The sequence below is a fragment of the Mobula hypostoma genome, chromosome 10, assembly GCF_963921235.1.
Source record: "Mobula hypostoma chromosome 10, sMobHyp1.1, whole genome shotgun sequence".
In the NCBI taxonomy this organism is placed as follows: Eukaryota; Metazoa; Chordata; class Chondrichthyes; order Myliobatiformes; family Myliobatidae; genus Mobula; species Mobula hypostoma.
Window position 1 is genome coordinate 16,356,885 of NC_086106.1, and position 26,558 is coordinate 16,383,442.

The 26,558-nt window shown below is 51.9% G+C and overlaps 1 protein-coding gene across 1 annotated transcript in view; it reads left to right on the top strand.

Moving 5' to 3' along the window:
- Positions 1-26,558, top strand: part of mettl3 (methyltransferase like 3) — a 44,820-nt gene that overhangs the window by 4,533 nt on the left and 13,729 nt on the right. The window contains exons 2-10 of the mRNA XM_063060051.1: positions 2,861-3,069; positions 5,502-5,867; positions 6,257-6,432; positions 7,683-7,896; positions 12,552-12,739; positions 14,849-14,887; positions 15,131-15,239; positions 16,283-16,348; positions 23,344-23,456. Coding sequence (XP_062916121.1) covers positions 2,861-3,069; positions 5,502-5,867; positions 6,257-6,432; positions 7,683-7,896; positions 12,552-12,739; positions 14,849-14,887; positions 15,131-15,239; positions 16,283-16,348; positions 23,344-23,456 — 1,480 coding nt within the window. The remainder of the gene's footprint in view (positions 1-2,860; positions 3,070-5,501; positions 5,868-6,256; positions 6,433-7,682; positions 7,897-12,551; positions 12,740-14,848; positions 14,888-15,130; positions 15,240-16,282; positions 16,349-23,343; positions 23,457-26,558) is intronic.

Here is a 26,558-nt window from a genome sequence, read left to right on the forward strand (position 1 = left end):
CTGTGTGCTCGACGAGCCTCTTTGGAGATGTGTTTTGAAGAAATTACCACAAAGGTAATCGGGGATAGGGCAGTGGATGTAGCCCATTTGGACTTTTGGAAGGGATTTGACATGATCCCACGTGGTAGGCTGGTCTGGAAGGTCGTGTCCCGTGGAGTCCAGGGAGAGCGAGTTTGGTAGATTCAAAACTGTCTCAGTGGTAGGAAGCAAGAGGATAGTGGATGAAGATTGTTTCTCAGACCAGAGACTGGAGACTAGTGGTGTGCCAGTAATCAGTGTTGGGACCTTTGTTATTTATAGTCAAAGAGAAGTACAGCAGCCCATCTAGTCCATGCCGAAACCATTTAAACTGCCTACTCCCACCGTCCTGCACCGGGACCATAGCCCTCCGTACCCCTACTACATATGTACCTATCCAAACTTCTCTTAAACATTGAAATCGAGCTCGCATCCACCACTTATGTTGGCAACTCATTCCACATTTTCACGACGTCTGAGTGAAGAAGATTCCCCTCATGTTTCCCTTAAACTTCTCACCTTTCACCCTAAACCCATGACCCCTGGTTGTAGTCCCTCCCAACCTCAGTGGAAAAAGCCTGCTTGCATTTACCCTACCTATACCCTTCATAATTTTGAATTCTTCTATCAAAACTCCTTTTAGTCTTCTACGTTCTCAGGAATACAGTCCTAACCTTTTCAATCTTTACTTATAACTCAGGTCCTCCAGACCCAGCAACATCCTTGTAAATTTTCTCTGCACTCTTTCAAACTTGTTTACATCTTTCCTGTATGTAGGTGACCAAAACTGCAGACAGTACTCCACATTAGGCCTCACCAACGTCTTATACAACTTCAACATAACATCCCAACTCCTGTACTCAGTACTTTGATTTATGAAGGCCAAGGTTGCAGAAGCTTTCTTTACAACCCTATCGACTTGGGACAACACTTTCAAGGAATTATGGACCTGTATTCACAGAATAAATAATTTGTTATATGTATCAGTGATTTGGACGTGAGTGATCAGTAGGTTTTGCAGATGACATAAAATTAGGAGGTTTGTTGATAGTGAAGTAGATTGTCATAGATTGCAGGGGGGGGGATCTTGATCAGTTAGGAAGTGGGCCGTGCAGTGGCAAATAGATTTCAGTACAGATAAGTGTGAGGTGCTACATACTGACCCTACAGGTAGAAAGGGCCATTAGGAAAGCTTTTGGCACATTGGCCTTCATAAATCAATGTGTTGAGTACAGGAAGTGAGATCTGTTGAAATTGATTAAGACGCTGGTAAGGCCTAGTTTGGAGTACTGTGTGCAGTTTTAGGCACCTACCTGCAGGAAAGATGTAAATAAGATTGAAAATTTACAAGGGAAGATTAAATAGGTTAGGGCAGAGATTTAGGGAAGATCTGATGGAGTGGTACGGATAGGGCAAATGAAAGCAGGCTTTTTCCACTGAGGTTGGTGGGACTAAACAACCAGAGGTCGTGGGTTAAGGGTGAAAGGTGAGAAGTTTAAGGGGAACATGAGGGGAAACTTCCTCCCTCAGAGGGTGGTGAGAGTGTGGAACGAGCTGCCAGCACAAGTGGTGCATGTGATTTTGATTTCAACATTCAAGAGAACTTTGGATCGGTACATGGATGGGAGGGGTATGGAGACTGTGGTCTATTTGCAGATCAGTAAAATTACGCAGTTTAAACTGTTTGGCACAGACCAGATGGGCCAAAAGGCCTGTTTCTGTGCTGTCGTTTTCTGTGACTCTATTTTAGAAAGTCAAACCAGCGCAGGACTTGTACTATGGGGTGTAATGGTACACAGTGGCCCCGGGGTACAGGTACATGGTTGCTTGAAAGTGGAGTCACGGGGAGACAGGGTGGTGACGAAGACGTCTGGCACGCTGGCTTTCATCAGGGGGTGTAGGAGAAGAGACGTTATGTTGCAGATGTAAGAGACACTGGCGAGGCCACACTTGGAGTACTGTGCACAGTTTTGGAAAGACGTGGCTCAGCTGGAAAGAGGGCAGAGAAGATTCACGAGGAAGTTGCCAGGGCCAGAGGGTGAGGTCGGCCAGGCAAGATCTTCATGCAGTAGGAACATAGGAGAACGAGGGACACCCGTACAGAAATGTTTAAAATTATGAGAGGCACAGCTGGGATGAACAGTAACAGTCATTTCCCCAGGGCAGGGGAGTCCAAATCTGGAAGGCACAGATTAAGGGTGAGAGGGGAGAGATTTAAAAGGGACCCCAGGGACAACATTTCCATTTCCATATGGAACGAGCTGCTAGAGGGGGAGTTGAGGCAGGGACAATAGTGTCATCTGAAGCACTTGGGCAGGGACATGGAGAGGTGGGGCTTCGGGGGCTATGAGCTGAATGCAGAGCATTGAGATGAGCTGGGTTGGGCCTGTGGTCAACATGGACTAGTCGGGCTGAAGGGCCTGTATCCGTGCTCTATGTGACGCTGTGGTCTGTGGAAAGGCGTGAGTGAACGGCTGGACCGTGACGCCGTGCAGGAATTTGCCCCAATTAGAGAGAGCGGTTCCCTCAGGCAGAGGCAGAGTGCGTGGGTAACACGGGAGGTCGAGGACAGAGTCAGGCAAAGTGTCAGAGGCCAGTGGTGGGACTGAGGACTGGCGAGTCTGCAGGGCTCTCGAGAAGGGAAGACTGATCTTAAACCATACTTGTGTGTGTTCTTGGTACTGGATAGCATGGATCGGTTGGGCCAAAGGGCACGTGTGCGTCCTGTTGACTCCGTGATGAGGTGGCATAGAAGGTGACCCTTCTCACGGGTGACCTGGGTGGGGATGGGGTCACTAAGATACACACCCCCCTCAACCACACTTTGCCTTTGCCTCCACAGCCCAGACGGAGACTGCTCAGGGGGTAGGTGCAGGCCTGCGTAGTGACAGCCCAGTCCCGCCGGCTGCCCTACCACCCACCAAACCGAGTGGCCTGGACCAGGACGAGAAGATTGACCCCCTCCTCGAGAGGCGGCTGCTCGAGCACCTCTCCAACCAGGCTCTGCTTCTGCCCACCGACTCACTTGCCATCCAGAACGCCTTGTTGTCGGTGAGAGATGGGGGAATGGAGTGCCACTGAGTCGGGCACAGGGTGAGACTCCCTCCACACCGTCCCATCACACACAGGCTGAGACTCCCTCCACACCGTCCCATCACACACTCCTGGGGTCAGACACAGAGTGAAACTCCCTCCACACCGTCCCATCACACACTCCCGGGGTCAGACACAGAGTGAGACTCCCTCCACACCATCCCATCACATACTCCCGAGGTCAGACACAGAGTGAATTTCCCTCCACACCGTCCCATCACACACTCGTGGGGTCAGACACAGAGTGAATTTCCCTCCACACCGTCCCATCACACACTCCTGGGGTCAGACACAGAGTGAATTTCCCTCCACACCGTCCCATCACACACTCGTGGGGTCAGACACAGCGTGAAGCTTCCTCCACACCGTCCCATCAGACACTCCCAGGGTCAGACACAGAGTGAATCTCCCTCCACACCGTCCCATCATACACTCCCGGGGTCAGACACAGAGTGAATCTCCCTCCAGACTGTCCCATCACACACTCCCGGGGTCAGACACAGAGTAAAACTCCCTCCACACCGTCCCATCACACACTCCCGGGGTCAGACACAGAGTGAGACTCCCTCCACACCGTCCCATCACACACAGGCTGAGGCTCCCTACGTACCATTCTATCACACACTCCCGGGCTCAGACACAGAGTAAAACTCCCTCCACAGCGTCCCATCACACACTCCCGGGGTCAGACACAGAGTGAAACTCCCTCCACACCGTCCCATCACACACTCCCGGGGTCAGACACAGAGTGAAACTCCCTCCACACCGTCCCATCACACACTCCCGGGGTCAGACACAGATTGAAGCTCCCTCAACTCCGTCTCATCACACACCCCGAGGTCACACAGAGAGTGAAACTCCCTCCATACTGTCGCATCGCACACTTCCGGGGTCAGACATCCCATCACACACAGGGTGATGTTCAACAAATCCTTCAGCCCACACACTCCATGCTGACCCAGTTACGCCGATCGCATTCCACTTACCCCACATTCCCATCAACTCTCTCCAGATGCTTCCTCTCTGCCACAAACTAGGAGCTCAGCTTGTATCGCCCAGTAAGCCCACCAACCCAGTACGTCTTCGGGTGTGAAAGGAACCTGGAGCACCCAGGGGAAACCTATACGCTCGCAAGTGTACCATGCAAACTCCACGCAGACAGCATCTGAGGTCAGGGTAGAAGATGGGTCAGTGGGGGTGTGGGGCAGCTTATCTAATCTTAAAGCTAGCAGGAAACTTACTCTTCCCCCAACTCTCTCTGTCCCATTTCCCTCCCCCTATTCTCTGTCCTCCCTTCTCTCCCTAGCCCCCTCCCAATGTAAATAAGATTGAAAGAGTGTGAAGAAAATTTATGAGAATGTTGCTAGGTCTGGAGGACCTGAGTTAAATGGAAAGATTGAATTGGTTAGGACTTTTATCAGAATCTGTTTTAATATCACCAGCATATGTGGTAAAATTTGTTATCTTTCTGGCAGCAGTACAATGGGATAAATAAATACGGAGGAAAAAACAAAGTTATGTTAAGTATAGATATGTGTAATAAATAGTTAAGTTGGAAAGCAAAAATAAAAAGCAGTTGGGTAGTGTTCACGGGTTCAATGTCCATTTAGAAATCGGATGGCAAAGGGGAAGAAGCTGTTTTGAATCACTGACTGTGTTCCTTTAGGCTTCTGTAGCTCCTTCCTGATGGAACAGTGTGAAAAGGGCATGTCCTGGGTGGTGGGGTTCCTGAATGACGGACGCTGCCTTTCTGAGACACCACTCCCTGAAGATGTCCTGGATGCTATGGAGGGTAGTAGCCATGATTAGTTTTTAAAGCGTCTGCAACTTATTTTGATCTGTGTCGTTGTCCCGGTGATGCAGCCAGTCAGAACATTCTCCACAGTACGTTTGTAAAAGTCTTCGAGTGTTTTAGTTGATAAAACAAATCTCCCTAATGAAATGTTGCCACTGTCTTGCCTTCTTTATTCCTCAGCGTGTGGAAGATTGAGGGATGATTTGACAGTGGAATACAAAATTATGAGGGGTATAGATAAGATAAATGCAAGCAAGCTTTTTCCACTGAGGTTGGGTGGGACTATAACCGGAGGTCATAGGTTAAGGTGAAAGGTGAAGCGTTTAAAGGGAACATGAAGGAAAACTTCACTCAGAGTCATGAGAGTGTGGAATGAGCTGCCAGCACAAGTACTGCGCACGAGCTCCATTTCACTGTTTAAGAGAAGTTTTGATAGGTACATGTTTGGTAAGGCTATGGTCCCGGTGCAGGTGGGTGGGAGGAGGCAGTTTAAATGGTTCGGCATGGACTAGATGGGCCGAGGGGTCTATTTCTTTGGTGTACTTCTCTCTGACTCTATCCCTGTCTCTAACCACCGCCCCCCCCCCCACCCAAGCTCCAGTGCTCGGTGACCCAGGGGAATGTGGAGAGCCTACTGCAGAAGTTTGCGGCCCAGGAGTTGATTGAGGTGCGAGGGGGCCTGTCCCAGGACGGCAGGCCGACCACCGTCACCTTCGCCGACCACACCAAGCTCTCGGCCATGCTAGTGCTCCTGCCCCAGGAGGGCGAGCAGCCCCTGCCGCAGGCCGAGGGGGGCCAGAAGAGGCGGGCCCAGCCCCCGCCGGTCGGATCCGCCCCCTCCCCGCCCGACAGGAAGCTCCCCGAGCCTGCCAAGAAGTCCCGCAAGGTGGCCTCCGAACTGGACCTGGAGATCGAGAGGCTGCTGAACCAGCAGTCCACCAAGGAGAGGCAGAGCAAGAAGGTACGGCTCGTCCCGTGGGGGCCGGGAGGTTGGTAAGGGAGATGGGTGGGAGGGATTGGGGAAACAAGCTAGGGGGGGAGGGTTAGAGAGGAGGGAGGGGTGAGACGTTGGTGTGCTAGGAGAAGGGAGGAAGGGAGAGTTTAGGAGGGGGGCGGGTGAGTAGGGTAGAAACAAGGGGGTGGAGGTAAGCTGTGGGAGGAGCAGAAAAGGGGGATCCCTCAGCGACACTCCTTCTTGCGTAGGTGGGGGGGGGTGATTCCCCTCTGCTCTCACAGAGGTACAATGATCTCTCGGTGCAACCTCACCCACCCCCCCCCCGCGGGGATCGCTCAGCGCTGCCCCCACCCCCGAGTGGGGAGACCCCCTCAGTGACACTCCCTCTCCCCCAGGTGAGCCAGGAGATCCTGGAGCTGCTGAACACCAGCACAGCGAAGGAGCAGTCGATGGTGGAGAAGTTCCGGTCCCGCGGCCGCGCCCAGGTGCAGGAGTTCTGCGACCACGGCACCAAGCTCGAGTGTATGAGGGCCCAGGACCTGGAGCGGCCCTGCCGCAAACTCCACTTCAGGTGGGGGCAGTGTGGTCGGGGAATGATGGGGGGGGGTGAGGGAGAGAGGGGAAGTGTATACGAGGGCCCAGGGCCTGTTGGAGGGGGGCCCTGCCGCAAACTCCACTTCAGGTGGGGGCACTGTGGTCGGGGAATGATGGAGGGCGGGGTGAGGGAGAGAGGGGAAGTGTATACGAGGGCCCAGGGCCTGTTGGAGGGGGGTCCTGCCGCAAACTCCACTTCAGGTGGGGACGGGGGTGACATAGTGAGGGGCTGAAGGAAGAGAGGGCAGGACAAGGAGAATAGGAGGACTGCGGGATTATGATTGAAGTAGGCGATGTTTATGAGAGCCCAGATCCTGGAGCAGCCCTACCACAAGCTTCACTTCAGGTGGGTGGGAGTAAGGGGTGGGTGGGACAGGAAATGGCGGTAGGAATTAGGGCTGGTGGAGCGTTGTGGGGGGGGGGGTGAAGTGTCCAGAATCTTTTGTGTTGGGGGTTCTTTCACCCCTGGTGCTCCCTGTTGGGGAGGGATGTCTCAACCATTTGGAGATCCTTCGCACTCTGGTTGGGATCCCTCGCTCTGGCTTGTTCCCTTTGTTGGATTGGGGATCCCTCTCACTGGGTGTGGGGGAGGTCCCTTGATGGACATGTTTGGATTAGGGTAAATGATCTTTCTTTTAGGTGGGGGGGGTGATTATTTACTCAGCATGGTTGGATCTCTTCCTGCTGGGTGGTCCCTCAGGGCTGGCGATCCCTCACCGCCGTAGAGGAGCCCTTTGGGTGGGGATCCTTCTCTCATTCCAGCGGGATTCCTCACTCATGGGGGGAGTCCCCCTAGTGAGGCTCCTTTTCTCCAGTGGGGTTGGCACTCTCTAATGGGGTATCCCCTGCTTCAATTGGGGGGGGGGGTCTGTCCAGGTGGGGAACCCGCCTCTCTGGATGGGGTATCTCTTTTTTGTGGGGGGGTTTCCTTGCTTCAGTTGGCAGTTTCCTCCGGGGCAAGGGATCCCTCTCTCTGGGTGGGGATCTTTCTCTCTCGGCAGGAGAATCCCCCTCTCTCTGGGCTGGGAGATCCCTCTCTCGCTAGGCAGGGGATCCCTCCCCTGGCTGTAGAATCCCTCTCTCTGTGGGTGGGGTATCCCTCTCCTGGCTGTAGGCTCCCTCTCTCCCTCTCTCTCTCTAGGCAGGAGATCCCTCTCCAGGGTAGGGGGATCCCTCTCTCCAGGGGGTACCTGTCGCTCCTCTGGGCCTGACCTCTCGCTTCCACAGGCGCATCATCAACAAGCACACAGACGAGTCTCTGGGTGACTGCTCCTTCCTCAACACCTGCTTCCACATGGACACCTGCAAGTACGTGCACTACGAGATCGACAGCTGCCTGGACACCGGCCCAGTTCTGCCCCTGGATGGCCAGGGGTCCGACAAGCCCCTCACCCCCAGTGTGGGCACTGACCCCAGCCTGGGCAAGCTCTTCCCCCCACAGGTGTGCCAAGTTCCAGGTGGATGGGGTGGGTGGGTGTGTCTGTCTGTCTGAGACAAAACAAATTGAAGAAGGTTGGGCACTGGATGTGGTGTACATAGATTTTAGTAAAGTGTGCAGCGAGGTTCCCCGTGGTAGGCTCATTCAGAGAGTCAGGACACTTGGGATCCAGGGAAATTTGGCTGCATGAATGCGATGTTGGTTTGCCTATAGAAGGCAGAGGCTGGCATTAGATGTGTCCTTGGCTGCTTAAGTATAGGGAAGACACTCTCCGGTCCCGCCAAATCCGTGAGATTGATACGGCTCTCCCACCTCAAACCCAGGTTTGTGCGGGTGCTGTGTCATTTGCTACCCTGTTACAGCTCAGTGCCAAGAAATAACAGCCAGCACACTACATACCATTAAAAGAATTATATTTATGAATCTTAGCTTAAGGGTTAGCAAAGAAAACGGCCCATTATAGTTAAACAGTCAAATGTGCACGAGTTGGATCTCATCTCAAACTTCTTTGTCACTCACACGATGGGCCCTGGGTCAATGTGAATGTCCACACCACCTTCCGATTGTCACTCGCAATCCGTCTCGAACAAGCAGGTTGTATCCTACAACCGGTTCTCCCCAGCGTCTTCTCTCTTCATCTCCCGCCGAACAAAAGACTCAAGACCAACCTTAGTGTCCCTCACCAAAAAAAAACCTCCCCCTCCCCCCCCGTTCCACCATCCTAATTGGATGACACACATTCCTCATCATTCCTTATCCTTGGCAGTAACCCAAACAGGCTGAAAGCAGAACAGCCTGCTCTTACAGAACTGCTAAGTGAAATACATACAGCATTACAGTGAAGATGTGAACCAGGGCATTACAGATGGTACGTATTCTGCCTGGAAATCAGTGACAGTGGTATTCCACAGGGATCTGTTCTGGGTCTTCTCCTTGTGTGTGTGTATGAGAGACAGATAGATCTAGAGAGGATGTTTCCTGTGGGGGGAGAGTCTAAGACCAGAGGACACAGGCTCAGAATAGAGGGGCATCCTTTTGGAACAGAGACGAGGAGGAATTTCTTTAGCCAGTGAATGGTGAATCTGGAATTCGCTGCCACAGGCAGCTGTGGAGGCCAACTCTTTAGGAATACTTCAGGCAGAGATTGATAGATCCTTGATTGGTCAGGGCTTGAAGGGATATGGAGAGAAGGCAGGAGATTGAAGCTAAGAGGGAAATGGATCAGCCATGATGAAATGGCGGAGCAGACTTGATGGGCCAAATGATGTGTGTGAGTGCATGTCTGTCTGTGTGTGGGACTGGGGGGAGTGTGTGTGACTGTGTGTGTGTGTGTGTGTGTGTGTGTGTGTGTGTGTGTGAGAGAGAGAGAGGGAGATTCATTGTCTGCATGGGACATGGGGAGAGTGTGTGTATGTAGGTGTGAAATTCGGGGGTGGGGGTTTGTGTTTCTGACATGGGGTACCCGTGAGAGACATGTGCTCTGTATATGAGACACACACCTGACCATCGCCTTTGGTGACCATCTTTGGGTCCTCACTGGCCACCAGAGTAGTACCAGAAGATTGGAGGCAGGCAAATGTTATTCCTATGTTCAGGAAAGGGAATCGAGATAATCCTGGGAATTACAGACCAGTGAGCTGAGCAAGCTGTTGGAGAGGATTCTTCGAGACGGGATTTTCAAGGATTCGGAGAAGTATAGTCTGATTAGAGATGGTCAGCATGGGCACTTTTGATAAAACTGACCAATCAAATTAAAGTTAGAGTGATGGATGTGGTGTACATGGGTTTTGGGAAGGAGTTCACCATGGTGGTCTGACCCAGAAAGTCAGGAGGCATGGGACCCAGGGTACCTGGGCTGCATGGGTTCAATATCGGCTTGCACGCGGAATGCAAAAGGTGGTAGTGAATGGAAGACGTTCTGCCTGGAGGTCAGTGAATGGTGGTGTTCCTCAGCAATCTGTTCTTGGACCCCTGCTCTTTGTGATTTTTATAAAGGACTTGGATGAAGAACCAAAAGGGTTTGCGGATGGCACAATCTTCTGCTAAGATGGCAGCACATTCGGGTGCAGAGGGTTCTCAGGCCAACCAAAGGTGGTTTTTTTATGATCACAAGACAGTGCTGGACTCCAAGAACTTTGGGTACTGCAGGTCCGCCCCATCAGTGAGCTGCTCGTTGGCGAAGGATCTGGACTTGGTGCCGGCTACAGAAAGGTATCCAAGGCGGTGTGCAGTGTAACTGTCTCGGACGTTTCACTTGCGAATGCAAGACCCTGTTGGACACTGATGATATAGAATGCCGCAGGCCTGTCTCCATTGTTTGGTGGTGCAACAGACAGCGAGGGAGCTGTGTGGCATCGGATGTAGTGAGGACTAGGCCTCAAGCTGTGGGCTTGCCTGCTGCTGCAGACCGGGAGAGGAGGCGCTACAGGCGGTGTAGCGTGGTTTCCGTGCTCAGTTGGGGGCTGGTCTCTCCCGTCGGTGCTGCTCTCCAGTGTTCAATCAGTGGAATGACAGGCTGGATTGCATGCATGTGAACTGCACCATCAATTTGAGGGACACATCGCTCAGAAATTTGGGGTATATATTTTTTTGTGTGACGGTGTGTGTGTTCACTATCTTGAATGTACTGTGTGCCTTCTGCTGTGCACATTCTACACCTTGGCCCCAGAGGAACACTGTTTCGTTTGGCTGTATTTATGATAATTAAACACAGAGTAGGTTTGATTAGATTTGAAAAGTTGGTGGTGTTGTGGATAGTGTAGAAGGTTGCTCTAGGTCACAAGGGGACATTGATAGGATGCAGAACTGGGCTGGGAAGTGGTAGATGCGATTTAATCTCAAAAATAAATGCTCGGAGTCCTGTGTTCAGTTCCAGTCACCTCATTATAGGAGGGATATGGAAGCTTTAGAGAGGGTGTGGAGGAGGTGTTGCCTGGATTAAAGAACGTGCTTTATGAGGAAAGGTTGAACAAGGCAGGGCTTTTCTCCTTGGAGTGAAGGAGAGTGGGAGATGACTTGATCGATGTTAAGAGACAGACAGAGTGGGCAGCCAACAGCTTTCTTCACCGAGTGGAAATGGCTAGTACAAGAGGACATGACTGGAGGAAGTTGTAGAGGGAAGTCAAGAGTGGATTTAGTACGTGGAGAATGTGGGCCTCTGTGGAACACACTGCCAGGGTTGGTGGTAGAGGCAGATACACTGCGGACATTTAAGATATTCTTAGACGGACATATGGGTGAAAGAGGGCCACGTGGGATGAAAAGGTTAAATTGATCTTGGAGTTGGTTCATTGCTGTGGGCTAAAGGACCTGCACTGTGTGTGTGTGTGTGTGTGTGTGTGTGTGCGTCCTTGTGAGTGAGTGTGTGTGTGTGAGTGTGTGTGTGTGTGTGTGTGTGTGTGAGTGTGTGTGTCTGTGTGTGTGTGTGTGTGTGAGTGTGTGTGTGTGTGTGAGTGTGTGTGTGTGTGTCTGTGAGTGTGTGTGTGTCTTTGTGAGTGAGTGAGTGTGTGTGTGTGTGTGTGTCTTTGTGTGTGTGTGTGTGTGTGTGTGTCTTTGTGAGTGTGTGTGTCTGTGTGTGTGTGTGTGTGTCTGTGTGTGTGTGTCTTTGTGAGTGAGTGTGTGTGTGTTTGTGAGTGTGTGTGTGTGTGTCTTTGTGAGTGTGTGTGTCTGTGTGTGTGTGTGTGTGTGTCTTTGTGAGTGTGTGTGTGTGTGTGTGTGTCTGTGTGTGTGTGTGTGTCTTTGTGAGTGAGTGTGTGTGTGTGTCTTTGTGAGTGTGTGTGTGTGTGTGTCTGTCTGTATGTGTCTTTGTGAGTGTGTGTGTGTCTGTGTGTGTGTGTGTCTTTGTGAGTGTGTGTGTGTGTCTGTGTGTGTGTGTCTTTGTGAGTGTGCGTGTGTGTGTGTGTGTGTCTTTGTGAGTGTGTGTGTGTCTGTGTGTCTTTGTGAGTGTGTGTGTGAGTGTGTGTGTGTGTGTGTGTCTGTGAGTGTGTGTGTGTCTTTGTGAGTGAGTGAGTGTGTGTGTGTGTGTGTGTCTTTGTGTGTGTGTGTGTGTGTGTGTGTGTGTGTCTTTGTGAGTGTGTGTGTCTGTGTGTGTGTGTGTGTGTGTCTGTGTGTGTGTGTCTTTGTGAGTGAGTGTGTGTGTGTGTGTTTGTGAGTGTGTGTGTGTGTGTGTGTTTGTGAGTGTGTGTGTCTGTGTGTGTGTGTGTGTGTGTGTCTTTGTAAGTGTGTGTGTGTGTGTGTGTCTGTGTGTGTGTGTGTGTGTGTCTTTGTGAGTGAGTGTGTGTGTGTGTCTTTGTGAGTGTGTGTGTGTGTGTCTGTCTGTATGTGTCTTTGTGAGTGTGTGTGTGTCTGTGTGTGTGTGTGTCTTTGTGAGTGTGTGTGTGTGTCTGTGTGTGTGTGTCTTTGTGAGTGTGCGTGTGTGTGTGTGTGTCTTTGTGAGTGTGTGTGTGTGTGTCTGTGTGTGTGTGTGTGTGTGTGTGTGTGTGTGTGTCTGTGTGTGTGTGTGTGTGTGTGTCTTTGTGAGTGAGTGTGACAAAGGGTGCATATGCTGGGAGAGTGCAAACAGACAGTAACAATCTCTCACACCCCCTCCCTCCCCTGCCTCTCGTGCCCTCCTCTTCCCCTCTCCCCTGAATCCCTTTCCCTTTCCCGCCCCCCCGCAGTGGATCTGCTGTGACATCCGGTTTCTGGACGTCAGCATCCTGGGGAAGTTCGCCGTGGTGATGGCCGACCCCCCCTGGGACATCCACATGGAGCTGCCGTACGGCACCCTCACCGACGACGAGATGAGGAGGCTCAACATTCCCGTGCTCCAAGATGACGGCTTCCTCTTCCTCTGGGTCACTGGCAGGTAGGCTCCGGGGGGGGGGCAAGGAGCAGGGGTGGGCAGCCCGGCAGGGGTCAGCAGTACCTCATGCTGCTTTATTCCAGAAGGGAAATGGGGATAATACTGGAAACTGGTGACCAATGGGTCTCACATCACTGATAGGGAAGTTCCTAGAGAGAGTTCTTAAGGATAAGATCACTGAGCACTTGAGACACCATGTCAAAGTGTTGGGATGGACAGTTAGTTTTTGATGGGTTCTAGATCATGGTCTCTCTTTGGGGGCTTTGCTGTTGCTTGCATGGTGGGCAGTGGGAATTGATGTTTTTGCTGGAGCAAGTGGGGGGGATGGGGGGCTTTGGGGTTCTAAAGTTTTCTGTCATTCGTTCTTTGGGGTTTTTTCTGTTTCGAGGTTGTCTGTGAAGAGTAAGAATTTCAGGTTGTACACTGTATACACTCTTTGGTCTTTAAATCGATCCTGGTCTGATTAGGGTCAGTCAGCAGGGCTTTGTGCAGGGTACGTCATGTCTTGCTGGTAGAGTATTTCGATAAGCTGTTGAAGGTGCTTGATGAAGTTGCTGTGGATTTCGACCGGGTGAATTTTAGAAAGGTGTTTGACAAAGTCTCTCATGGGAGAAGATTTAAGGTACGTGGTAAATTGGCTGATTGGATTCAGAACTGGCTTTCCCTCAGAGGCAGAAGGTAGTGGTCAGTGGGACTTATCCTAACTGGATGCCTGTGACTAATGGGACACGTACGGGGACCTCTACTGTTTCCAAAAAATATAAACGACCCGCAAGAAAAAGTGGGTGGGTGGGTTTGTAATTTTGCAGATGAAACATAGATCAGTGATGTTGTGGATAGCACAGACGTCTGCCAAAGGAGAGAGCAGGATACTGTTCATTTGCAAATATGGGCAGAGAAATGGCAGATGGGTGTTTAATCCAGGCAAGTGAGAGGTGTTGCACTTTGGGAAGTCGAGTGTAAAGGGACACTATAGGAAGGATGTTGAGGCTTTGGAGAGGGTGAAGGAGAGGTTTACCAGGATGCTGCTGGGTTTAGAGGGCGTGAGGCTGGGTAAACTTGGGTTGTTTTCTCTAGAGCATCGGAGGCTGAGGGGAGACCTGATAGAGCTTTATGAGAAGCGTAGATAGAGTGGACTGAGAGTATCTGTTTCCCAGGGTGGAAATGTCTAATACCAGAGGGCAGGCATTGAAGGTGAGAGGGGGAATATGAGGGTAAGTTTTTTACTCAGAGAGTGGTGGATGCCTGGAATGCACTGTCTAGTATGGTGGTGGAGGCAAGTACATTAGAGGCTGTGAAGAGACGTTTGGATAGGCACGTGGATGTGAGGAAGATGGAGGGATATGGACATGGTGTAGGTGGGAGGGATTAGTGTTTGGGTGTTTTTGATTTGCTTAGCTGGTTCAGCACAACACTGTGGGCCGAATGGCCTGCTCCTGTGCTGTACTGTTCCATGTTCAGTACATTGTTAACTCCAGGGTCCACGTACAGAGGGATCTTGGGGTCCTGGTCCACAGTTCCCTGTAAGTGGCTGCACTGGTTGGCAGGGTGGTAAAGAAGGCCTTTATCAGTTCAGGAACTGAGCTGGGAAGTTCATGTTAAAGGTTTACAAAGCTCTGGTCAGGCCATATCCGGAGTCTTATGCTCATTGCTGGTCACCACGTTACAGGAAGGGTGTGGGGGCTTTGGAGAGAGTCCAGAAGAGGCTCACTAGGATGCTGCCTGGTGCAGAGGGCAGGAGCTACATGGAGAGGTCAACAAACTTGAGTTGTTTTCTCTGGTGTAGCAGAGGCTGAGAGGGGGGACCTGAGAGAGGTTTATAGGATTGAGGGGCAGAGATAGAGCAGACAGTCGGTATCTCCCCCCACCCCCCCCCGGTGGAAATAACAAAACACCAGAGAGCATGCAGTTAAGGTGAGGTGTGTGGGGCAAGAGTTTTACGCAGAGAATGTGCGGTCCGGGGTGGTGGTGGAGGAGACAGAGTCTGTTAGACACATGGATGTGCAGGGACAGATGAACAGGATCATGGTGCAGGCTAAGGGATTCCTCTCCCCTCCCCTCGCCCCCCTCCCTCCCTCAACTTCATGCACCCTCATCCTCTCTCCCCTGCAGGGCGATGGAGCTGGGACGTGAGTGTTTAAACCTCTGGGGGTGAGTATATATCCATCGGCTAACCACCTTTCCCCTCTCCCCCTCCCCCTCGCACCTGCCCCACTGACCCATTCCCCCACCTTAGTGCTCAGTACACATCCAACCCTCCTCTTCCCTGATTCCTTCTCCCCCTCCCCTCCCCTCCCCCTCCCCCTCCCCTCCCCCTCCCCCTCCCCTCCCCCTCCTCTCCCCCTCTGTTGCCCTCTGCCTGTCACCTCCCTGCATCTTTTCTCCACCAATCAGCTATGAGAGAGTGGATGAGATCATCTGGGTGAAGACCAATCAACTGCAGCGGATCATCCGGACCGGACGGACTGGCCACTGGCTAAACCACGGCAAGGAGCACTGCCTGGTAAGACCCCCACCCACCCCACCCCACTCCACTCCTCACCCCACTCCACTCCTCATCTCACTCCCCATCCCACTCCCCACCCCACTCCTCATCCCACTCCCCACCCACCCCATTCCACTCCCCACCCCACTCCACTCCCCACCCCACTCCCCACTCCTCATCCCACTCCCCACCCCACTCCTCATCCCACTCCCCAACCACCCCACTCCACTCCCCACCCCACCCCACTCCCCACTCCACTCCTCACCCCACCCCACTCCCCACTTCCTACTCCCTACTCCCCACTCCACTCCTCATACCACTCCCCACTCCCCAGTCCTCACCCCACTCCCCACTCCTCCCCTCACAACCCCTCCCCTCACCCTCTCCTCATAACCCCTCCCCTCAACCTTTCCTCATAACCCCTCCCTCACCCTCTCCTCATAACCCCTCCCTCACCCTCTCCTCATAACCCCTCCCTCACCCTCTCCTCATAACTCCTTCCCTCACCCTCTCATAACTCCTCCCCTCACCCTCTCCTCATAACTCCTTCCCTCACCCTCTCATAACTCCTCCCCTCACCCTCTCCTCATAACTCCTTCCCTCACCCTCTCCTAACCCCTCCCTCACCCTCTCATAACTCCTCCCCTCACCCTCTCCTCATAACCCCTCCCCTCACCCTCTCCTCATAACCCCTCCCCTCAACCTCTCCTCATAAACCCTCCCCTCACCCCCTCCTCATAACCCCTCCCCTCACCCTCTCCTCATATCCCCCCCCCCACTCTACCCTGTCCGCCTCACAATCTTGAGCTACAGCATGAAGCACTGTCTGGTGTGTACCCTCTCTCCTCTCACACCTCATCTGTTAACCCCTCCCAACCCCTTCCCTCCCTCAAACTCCCTCCTCTTTGTCCTCCTTTCCCTCTCCCTCTCTCTCCTTTATCACTCTCCCCTTCCCCTTCACCCCTCTCCCTTTCTCCCTCTCCCCCTCCCTCCTCTCTCCCTATTCCTCCCACCTCCACCACTCTAACCCTCTATTCCTCACTTCTGTTCCCCTCTTCCAGGTGGGGGTGAAGGGAAACCCTCAGGGCTTCAACCGTGGGCTCGACTGCGATGTCATTGTGGCTGAGGTGAGCAGGCCCCCCCGCCCCATGGGAGGTGAGGTGGAGGGAGCCCTGTGGGCGGGTGGAGGGAAGAGCTCCCTAAGGCAGGCCTAGGAAGCGCCCCTGTTGGGGGAGGGAATGGTCAGCAGGTCAGTCAGCCTCCGAGGAGGGTGGAGCATCGCAAAGGGGTCAAGGATGAAGCAGGGGAGATTGTGTTCCAGGTGAGACCCCACCCAGAGCACTGGGCACGGATCTGGCCTCCCGACCTGGAAAGAATCCAGTAACACTGGACTGAATGGCTGGAGGTGGCCTGTCCCGTACTGGGGTTGGAAGCCTGTCTGTATTGTATGAGGGGATGGGTGAGCGATGGGGGGAGGGGGTTTGCTTTGCTGCTGTTGCTGCTTTTGGATTCGGTGTTGTTGCGTTGAACATTGATGGCACCTGAACGTGTGGCGACACTTGCATCACATCCTTGGGCGTGTTGGTTGTTAACCTCAAAAGTTTCAGTCTGTGTTTCAATCTACACGTGATAAATAAACAAATCTGAATCCGAGGCAGATTCTGAGTTCAGGGTCGAGTTTATTCTCAGGTGAACTGCACGGGTGCAGGTCGGTGGAACCGGGCAGGTTTGGCATGGACTAGATGGGCCGAAGGGCCTGTTTCTGTGCTGTAGTGTTCTGTGACTCGTCTGTGCACCGATGCAATGAAAAGCTTACAGCCGCCTCACAGCCACAGAGCACCAGGTACACAACATTCAGAAGAACGTGAAGCTAAACACAAGTGACCCACATTTTCACAAGAAACAACATATTCAAACTTCAAAATTCAAAGTAAATTTATTATCAAATTACATGTGGTTGACATCTGTTTGTCTTGAAGGACAATGGATGATGAAAAAAGGATGTGATGCTGAGGCTTTATAAGGCATTGGTGAGGCCTCACCTTGAGTATTGTGAACTGTTTTGGGCCCCTTATCTTAGAAAAGATGGGCTGGCATTAGAGAGGGTCCAGAGGAGGTTCACAAGGATGATTCCAGGAATGAAAGGGCTATCATACGAGGAACGTTTGATGGCTCTGGGTCTGTACTCGCTGGAATTCAGAAGGGATGAGGGGGGGATCTCATTTATACCTTTCAAATGTTGGAAGGCCTAGACAGAATAGATGGTGGGAGAGTCTAGGACAAGAGGGCACAGCCTCAGCATAGAGGGGGCCCCTTTCAAAACAGAGATGCAGAGAAATTTCATTAGCCGAAAGGTGGTGAATTTGTGGAGTTTGTTGCCAAATACACCTGTGGAGGCCAGGTCGTTGGGTTTATTTGAGGCAGAGATTGATAGGTTCTTGATTGGACATGGCATCAAACGTTACGGGGAGAAGGCCGAGAACTGGGGTTGAGGAGGAGGTAACAAAAAAGATTAGCCATGATTGAATGGCAGAGCAGACTCGATGGGCCAGATGGCCTAATTCTGCTCTTATGTCATATGGTCTTATGATGATGATTATCACCATCACAAGCCTGGGCGGAAGGTACGGAGATCCTGAGATGCCCAGTTGTCAAGATCCCCCTCTCAGCCTCACCAGCCCAAAGGAAAGCTTGTGAAGCAATACGTTTGGCACCAGCTTGGCCACAGAAGCTGCTGGAAGGATGTTCAATGACATCCAGCCGCCTTAGGGGCTCTCCACTCCGGACTTGCTGTCTGGGTTTACTCCCGTAGCTTTCGTCTCTCCCAAGGCTGCCCTCAAGGCATTGGGGCTATTTACCCATAGCTGGAGATCTGGTTCATGAGCGTGACAAATACCGGTGGGCCTGCGTGCTACCCGTGCGGGGGTCAGACCTCCATCCCGACATCTTTAGTTTGAGTCCGATAGGAGTTCGGTTTCCATGTGTTGGCAGCGAGGAGGCGCTACATGAGGCTTGCTGTTGGAGAGGCTATGTACTGGCAGGGAGAGACTGACACATTCAACAGTGATACCAGGCTGCACCACTGGCTGGTATGGAGGGGCTACTGCACAGGACTGAAAGAAGCTGCAGAAGGTTGTAAATCTAGTCAGCTCCATCTTGGCTACTAGCCTACAAAGTACCCAGGACATCTTCAGGGAGTGGCATCTGAGAAAGGCAGTGTCCATTATTAAGGACCTCCAGCACCCAGGGCATGCCCTTTTCTCACTGTTACCATCAGGTAGGAGGTACAGAAGCCTGAAGACACACACTCAGCAATTCAGGAACAGCTTCTTCCCCTCTGCCATCTGATTCCTTAATGGACATTGAACCCTTGGGCACTTCTTCACTTTTTTTAATGTACAGTATTTCTGTTTTTGCACATTTTTTTAAAAATCTATTCAATATACGTAATTGATTTACTCGTTGATTTATTATTACGTTTTATTTTATTTATTATTTTTTCTCTCTGCTAGATTATGTATTGCATTGAACTGCTGCTAAGTTAACAAATTTCACGTCACGTGCCGGTGATAATAAACCTGATTCTGATTCCTGTTTGCAAGACTGCTAGCCGGTGGGAGCTGAAAGTGAGGGCAACAGGCATTACCCACTGCACTACCACGGTAGACGCATCACAACAACAATCTGACACGTGTATGTCACCATTTTCAACCCAGAGATTCATTGCCCAGGTATGTCCTGTACACAAGAAACAGGACAAGTCCAACCCAGCCAATTGCCGCCCTATCAACCTACTCTCGATCATCTGCAAAGTGATGGAAGAGGTCAACCACAGTGTTATCGTGCAGCACCTACTCGGCAGTAACCTGCTTACGGATGTCCAGTTGGGGTTTTGTCAGCTCGTGACCTCATCACCTCCTTGGTCCAAACATGGAATAAAGAGCTAAATACCAGAGATAGGGTGAGAGTGATAGCCCTCGACATCACGGCAGTACTTGACCAAGCATGGCATCAAGGTGCCCAAGCTAAAATGGAGTCAATGGGCATTAGGGGGAAAACCCTCTGCTGGTTGGATTCATACCTGACACAAAGGAAGAGGGTTGTGGTGGTGGTTGGAGGTCAATCATCTCCTCCTCAGGACATCACTGCAGGAGTTCCTCAGGGAAGTGTCCTAGGACCAACCGTCTTCAGCTGCTTCATCAATGACCGTCCTTCTGTCATAAGGTCAGAAGTGGGGATGTTCTCAGACGACTGCACAATGTTCTGCACCATTCGTGACTCCTCAGGTAGTGAAGCAGTTCATACCCAAATGCAACAGGAACTGGACAGTATCCAGGCTCGGGCTGACGAGTGGCAGTAACATTCAAGCCCTGAAAGTGCCAGGCAGTGACCATCTCTAACAAGAGAGGCTCTAACCATCATCCCTTGACACTCAGTGGCATCACCATCACTGAATCCCCTACTATCAACATCCTGGACGTTACCATTGACAGGGAACTGAACTGGTCTAGCCATATAAACACTGTGACTACCAGAGCAGGTCAAAGGCTAGGAATCTTGCGGCGTGTAACTCACCTCCTGACTCCCCAAAGCCTGTCCACCATCTACAAGGCTCAGGTCAGGAGTGTAATGGAATATTCACCGCTCACCTGGATGAGCGCAGCTCCATCAACTCTCAGGAAGCTCGACACCGTCCAGTACAAGGCAGCCCACTTGATTGGTTCCCCTTCCACAAGCATCCGATCCCTCCACTTCTGATGAACAGTTGCAGCAGTGTGTACTATGTACAAGATGCACTGCAACAACACACCAAAGTTCCTAAGGCAGCACCTTCCAGACCACGACCACTACCATCTAGGCTCCTGTGCCTTCTTCCTGATGGCAGCAGTGAGAAGAGAGCATGTCCTGGGTGGTGGAGGTCCACGATGGTGGATACTGCTTTCCTGTGACAATGCTTTGTGTAGACGTCTCAGTGGTGGGGAGGGCTTTGGCCGTGACGGACTGGACAGAATCCACTACTTTTGTAGGATTTTTCCATTCAAGGCCATTGGTGTTTCCGTACCAGACTGTGATGCAGCCAGTCAATACACTCTCCACTACACATCTATAGAATTTTTAGATGTCATGCCAAACTTCCGCAGATTCCTAAGGGAGTTGAGGTGCTGCCGTGCTTTCATCATTACTGCCCTTGCGTGCTGGGCTCAGGGCAGGTCCGAGGAATTTAAAGTTACTGACCCTCTCCACCTCTGATCCTCCGATGAGAACTGGCTCGTGGACCTCCGGTTTCCTCCTCCTGAAGTCACTAAGAACATTGTCGTAAAGTGTCGCTGCACTGAGGTAGTACAGGATGGTTCAGGAACTGAATGGCTGAAAGAAAGTAGCTGTTCCTGAACCTGGTGGCGTGGGACTTCAGGCTTTTGCCTGATGGGAGCTGTGAGAAGACACACGGCCCAGATGGTGGGGAGTTTTGGTGATGAACATTGCCTTTTTTTTGTGATAGCAACACATGTAAATACTGCCGATGGTCAGTGGCGGGTGTGTCTGGGATGTATTGTGCTCCACTTATCTTCTTAGTTTACATAAGAAATAGGAGCAGGAGTAGGCCATCTGGCCCATCGAGCCTGCCCCGCCATTCAATAAGATCGTGGCTGATCTGTCCGTAAACTCAGCTCCATCTACCTGCCTTTTCCCCACAACCCTTAATTCCCTTACGATGTAAAAACCTATCTGTTTCTTAACTATATTTAGTGAAGAAGCCAGCTTCCCTTGGCAGAGAATTTCATAGATTCACCACTCTCTGGGAAGAACTTTCTCCTCATCTGTCCTAAAACTTCTCCCCTGAACTTTGAGGCAATGTCCCCTCGTTCTTGTCTCACCTACCTTTGGAAACAACTTTCCTACTTCTATCTTATCTATCCCTTTCAAAATTGTGTATGTTTCTATAAGATCCCCTCTCATTCTTCTGAATTCCACAACTGTATCTCTTCCTAGATGTGTTCACCAGCATTTTTTGTGTGTTGCTTGAATTTCCAGCATCTGCAAATTTCATGGCTAACCTCTTAGGGCCCCAGAACACATCCGACGCTATCAGGAAACCTCACCAGGAAGAGAACTGGACTATACATATTGATGTCCACAGCCATTTACAGATAATACAGTAGAGTGCATCCTAAAACAGCAGTGATGGACAGACTCTACAACAGGTAGTCATAACTGCTCAACATCCCACCAGGCTCAAATACAGCCACTTTTTCCAAGCATTATGGCTGACCAACACTGCTACATTATCTTTCCCAGTCTCTTGTACAGATACTGTCTTTACATTACTTCAACACGTTACAATGGTCCCAGGAAGTTGTTGTGTGCACTCACTTCTGGTACCGGTGCACAAAAGGTTCGTCACCCTCCACCTCATTGGCATGTCAAGTATATTTCATGATCACACACAATCCCGTTTCCTTTTCGAGTTTCTGATGCAAACAATGTCACCATGGGGTTTGCAACGATTTTTCTACAGATTTTAAAGCTGGCTTATTTATACCACCTTTATGAAAGAAATTATTGATTCACTATGCTGAATCCAAAGAAGCAAAGGGTACATAATGGCTAGATCTTTTACATTGCAATGGCTTCCTGACCATTTCAAACAATTTTAATAATCTGAAGTGTTAGTACTACATGCTGTCAGAGAGTATGATTAATAAGACTCATGGATGTGTATTATTTTATTTCTTTTAAACAATGAACAAACTGGACTTGGTAGTTGTTACCTTAAAATAGCTTCAGGTTTACTTCCACTTTAAAAATTCCGTGCACACGTGCCACTAGGGAAAAAATTGCCGGTACAAGATTTTTGGCACATTGATTGTTACAAATTCAAGGGAACGTTGCATACAAGTGATCTCTGTATACAAGCTACCTTGTTTTTAAAAATTATTATGCATGTTACTTTGTGTTGCTCCTTACACATGCGTACTGGAAATGATATTAAACAATCTTGGAGCAATTTTCAAAACTGTGTCATCTGAGCGTCTACAGTTCAATTTCATAAGTTAACCTACAGTTCCAATGTCTTACTTGCCTGCACATTTGAATTGCTGTAGCTGGCTGTGATGCAGCCAGTCAGCTACAGCTACTGTAGACATCTGTAGATGTTTGGACAAGCTGAATGGCTGAGAGGATCATGGGAGTCTCCTTTCCATCCGTCAGGGACATTTACCAGGAGCACTGTGTACACTGGGATCCCACCCATCCATCCAGCATCCTCCTTGACGTTCTCCCATCAGGCAGGAGACTCCGATACAAGAACAGTCAGGGTGGGAAACAGTGTCTTCCCCCAGGCCGTTTGGCTTCTGAACTCCCTGCCGCATCGCATTCGAAGTGTCACTGGTTAATCTGTTCCGTACCTAACAATATTTCATTTATGCAGTTTGTTATTTATGTGTGATTCACCTGTAGATTTTATCCTTACCTTCATAAGTTACTGTGTGTTATCTGTGCTACTGTGCTTTACACCCTGGTCTGGAGAAACGTTGTCTTGACGGTATTCATGTATTTAGTTAAATGACAATAAACTAGACTTGTCTTCACCTCCGAAGAAAGGAAAGACACTGGTGTGCCTTTCTGGGAGGGAGTGAGGATGGGTCAACCCACCAGGAGGGCTCAGGTGGTCTGGATCTGTCTCCCTTGGAGTGAAAGAGAACACCTCAGATCTTGAGGGGGAGGTGATGGGAAGGGCAGGGTGGGGGAGCGATGTTGGGATGTTCCCACCAGTGGGTCATGGTTGAAGGGTGAGGGGGCTGGTCACTGAACACTGGGCTGGGCAGAAATGCCTTCTCTCAGAGGGAGGGGGATCTCTGGGACTCTCTCCCCCTATTGAGGGCCGTCATTGGTGGGGGGCAGTCACTGGGAGACGTTGGAAAGATTCACAGACGGTGTGGGACAGTGATAGGACATCATGCAAGGCAGAGGTGTCTGCTTTTCTAGTGTTCCTGTGTTTCTGTGTATGTGGGGGGCTGTAGGAAGACGGCGGGGGGAAGTAACAGTGGCCTTCTGTGGGGTTGGGGTCACAGGGGTGGGTCCCACCTGCTCTGTGACTGACAGCTCCCCCATTCCCCCACAGGTCCGATCCACTAGCCACAAGCCAGACGAGATCTATGGGATGATCGAGCGACTATCTCCAGGGACCCGCAAAATCGAACTGTTTGGGAGGCCGCACAACGTCCAGCCCAACTGGTGAGCCCGGGAGTGTGTGATGGGACGGTGTGGATGGAGTTTCACTCTGTGTCTGACCCCAGGAGTGTGTGATGGGACGGTGTGAAAGGAGTTTCACTCTGTGTCAGACCCCGGGAGTGTGTAATGGGACGGTGTGGAGGGAGTTACACTCTGTGTCTGACCCTGGGAGTGTGTGATGGGACGGTGTGGGGGAGCTTCACTCTGTGTCTAACCCCGGGAGTGTGTGATGGGACGGTGTGGATGGAGTTTCACTCTGTGTCTGACTCCGGGAGTGTGTGATGGGACGGTGTGGAGGGAGTTTCACTCTGTGTCTGACCCCGGGAGTGTGTGATGGGATGGTGTAGAGGGAGCTTCACTCTGTGTCTGACCCCGGGAGTGTGTGATGGGACAGTGTGGATGGAGTTTCACTCTGTGTCTGACCCCAGGAGTGTGTGATGAGACGGTGTGAAGGGAGTTTCACTCTGTGTCAGACCCCGGGAGTGTGTAATGGGACGGTGTGGAGGGAGTTACACTCTGTGTCTGACCCTGGGAGTGTGTGATGGGACGGTGTGGGGGAGCTTCACTCTGTGTCTAACCCCGGGAGTGTGTGATGGGACGGTGTGGATGGAGTTTCACTCTGTGTCTGACCCCGGGAGTGTGTGATGGGACGGTGTGGACAGAGTTTCACTCTGTGTCTGACCCCGGGAGTGTGTGATGGGACGGTGTGAAGGGAGTTTCACTCTGTGTCAGACCCCGGGAGTGTGTAATGGGACGGTGTGGAGGGAGTTACACTCTGTGTCTGACCCTGGGAGTGTGTGATGGGACGGTGTGGGGGAGCTTCACTCTGTGTCTAACCCCGGGAGTGTGTGATGGGACGGTGTGGATGGAGTTTCACTCTGTGTCTGACCCCGGGAGTGTGTGATGGGACGGTGTGGATGGAGTTTCACTCTGTGTCTGACCCCGGGAGTGTGTGATGGGACGGTGTGGACAGAGTTTCACTCTGTGTCTGACCCCGGGAGTGTGTGATGGGACAGTGTGGAGGGAGTTTCACTCTGTGTCTGATCCCGGGAGTGTGTGATGGGACGGTGTGGAGGGAGTTTCACTCTGTGTCTGACCCTGGGAGTGTGTGATGGGACGATGTGGAGGGAGTTTCACTCTGTGTCTGACCCTGGGAGTGTGTGATGGGACGGTGTGGAGGGAGTTTCACTCTGTGTCTGACCCCGGGAGTGTGTGATGGGACGGTGTGGAGGGTCATACACTCTGTGTCTGACCCCGGGAGTGTGTGATGGGACGGTGTGGAGGGAGTTTCACTCTGTGTCTGACCCCGGGAGTGTGTGATGGGACAGTGTGGAGGGAGTTTCACTCTGTGTCTGACCCCGGGAGTGTGTGATGGGACGGTGTGGAGGGAGCTTCACTCTGTGTCTGACCCCGGGAGTGTGTGATGGGACGGTGTGGAGGGAGCTTCACTCTGTGTCTGACCCCGGGAGTGTGTGATGGGACGGTGAGGAGGGAGTTTCACTCTGTGTCTGACCCTGGGAGTGTGTGATGGGACGGTGTGGAGGGAGCTTCACTCTGTGTCTGACCCCGGGAGTGTGTGTTGGGACGGTGTGGAGGGAGCTTCACTCTGTGTCTGACCCCGGGAGTGTGTGATGGGACGGTGTGGAGGGAGCTTCACTCTGTGTCTGACCCCGGGAGTGTGTGATGGGACGGTGTGGAGGGAGCTTCACTCTGTGTCTGACCCCGGGAGTGTGTGATGGGACGGTGAGGAGGGAGTTTCACTCTGTGTCTGACCCTGGGAGTGTGTGATGGGACGGTGTGGAGGGAGTTTCACTCTGTGTCTGACCCTGGGAGTGTGTGATGGGACGGTGTGGAGGGAGCTTCACTCTGTGTCTGGCCCCTTTGTTACAAATTCAGTACTACAAAACACCAGTGACTAAACCAATGACTAGACTTGTTGTTGACATTAAACTAAGATGTTTCCATCTCCATTAATGATGGTGCTAATCCCCTGATGAGCCCAACACTCCCGGAATACCTCTATGGTATTCGTGGACAGTTCCCACTCGATGGTCACCCGGGCATGGACCATTGCCAGGCTGTGTGCCCAGGCAGATCCTTCTGTCACCAGCTTCCAGGACCTACGGATAGTTGTTCTCGCCAGACCCAGGAGCAAGTTGACAAGGATGTCCTCATCCCTCCCTGCCCCCGTCCTTACTGGATATCTAAATAGGATGGGGCTAAAATGTAACCAGAAGGCGAGGAGCAGCCCTCGCAGATATGCAAAAAGGGGCAGCAGCCTCGCGCACTCCACGTACGTGTGGTGCACGGTCTCCTCCAGCCCACAGAAGTGACATGCAGCTGGGAGGTCCATGTACAAACTAAGGAACTTGTTACAGGGCACTGCTCTATGCAGCAGCCTCCATCCCAGATCCCCATTGTGCAAGAGAAGAACTCCCTCGTAAAGGGACTTCCATTCGGGACCCCCCTCACGTTCAGGTGGAAAGACAGTCCGCCGTGGCGTGTCGGGACCGTGGACAAGGGCTGGCAGCCCATACAGGGACCTCCGACCAGCAACCATGAATGGGATTGTGGGTGTCAATGAGAGACGGCTCAAATTGAGCGGACTCGGCTCTCAGATGAGATCGTGGGGCCGGGGCCTGACAAGCAGCTCCAGCGGTGTGGGGGGAGCCCAGTCGGAGTTATTCCACACCCTTGAGCCTCACCGACATCCGCTGAGATAGGACAGGGATCGGCCATTCCTTCAGCCAGGACCCTGCCCTCTGCCAGAGGTGGGGATTCCTGGCCCGAGGCAACCATGTTCTAGACTCTCAGCAGGTCCAGACAGAAGCCGGCAGGCTCCGCAAAGCAGCCGGGCTGATGACTGAAGACAGCAGCTCCTTCGGAGAAAGCACGTCACCAACACGTGCCATCCGAGAGGATGCTCGGCGCATGGGAATCTCGCAAGGTCCTGAGGCGGAGTGCCCCAATCGCTTACAGACACACATCAGTGACTGTGCCCCCTCTCCCATTGGGAGACACAAGACCACTGCGGAGACCTAGTGCTTCCTGTTACCCCAGAAGAAGTCCACTAACTTGCTCCGCATTCTTGTGACTAAGGGGGCA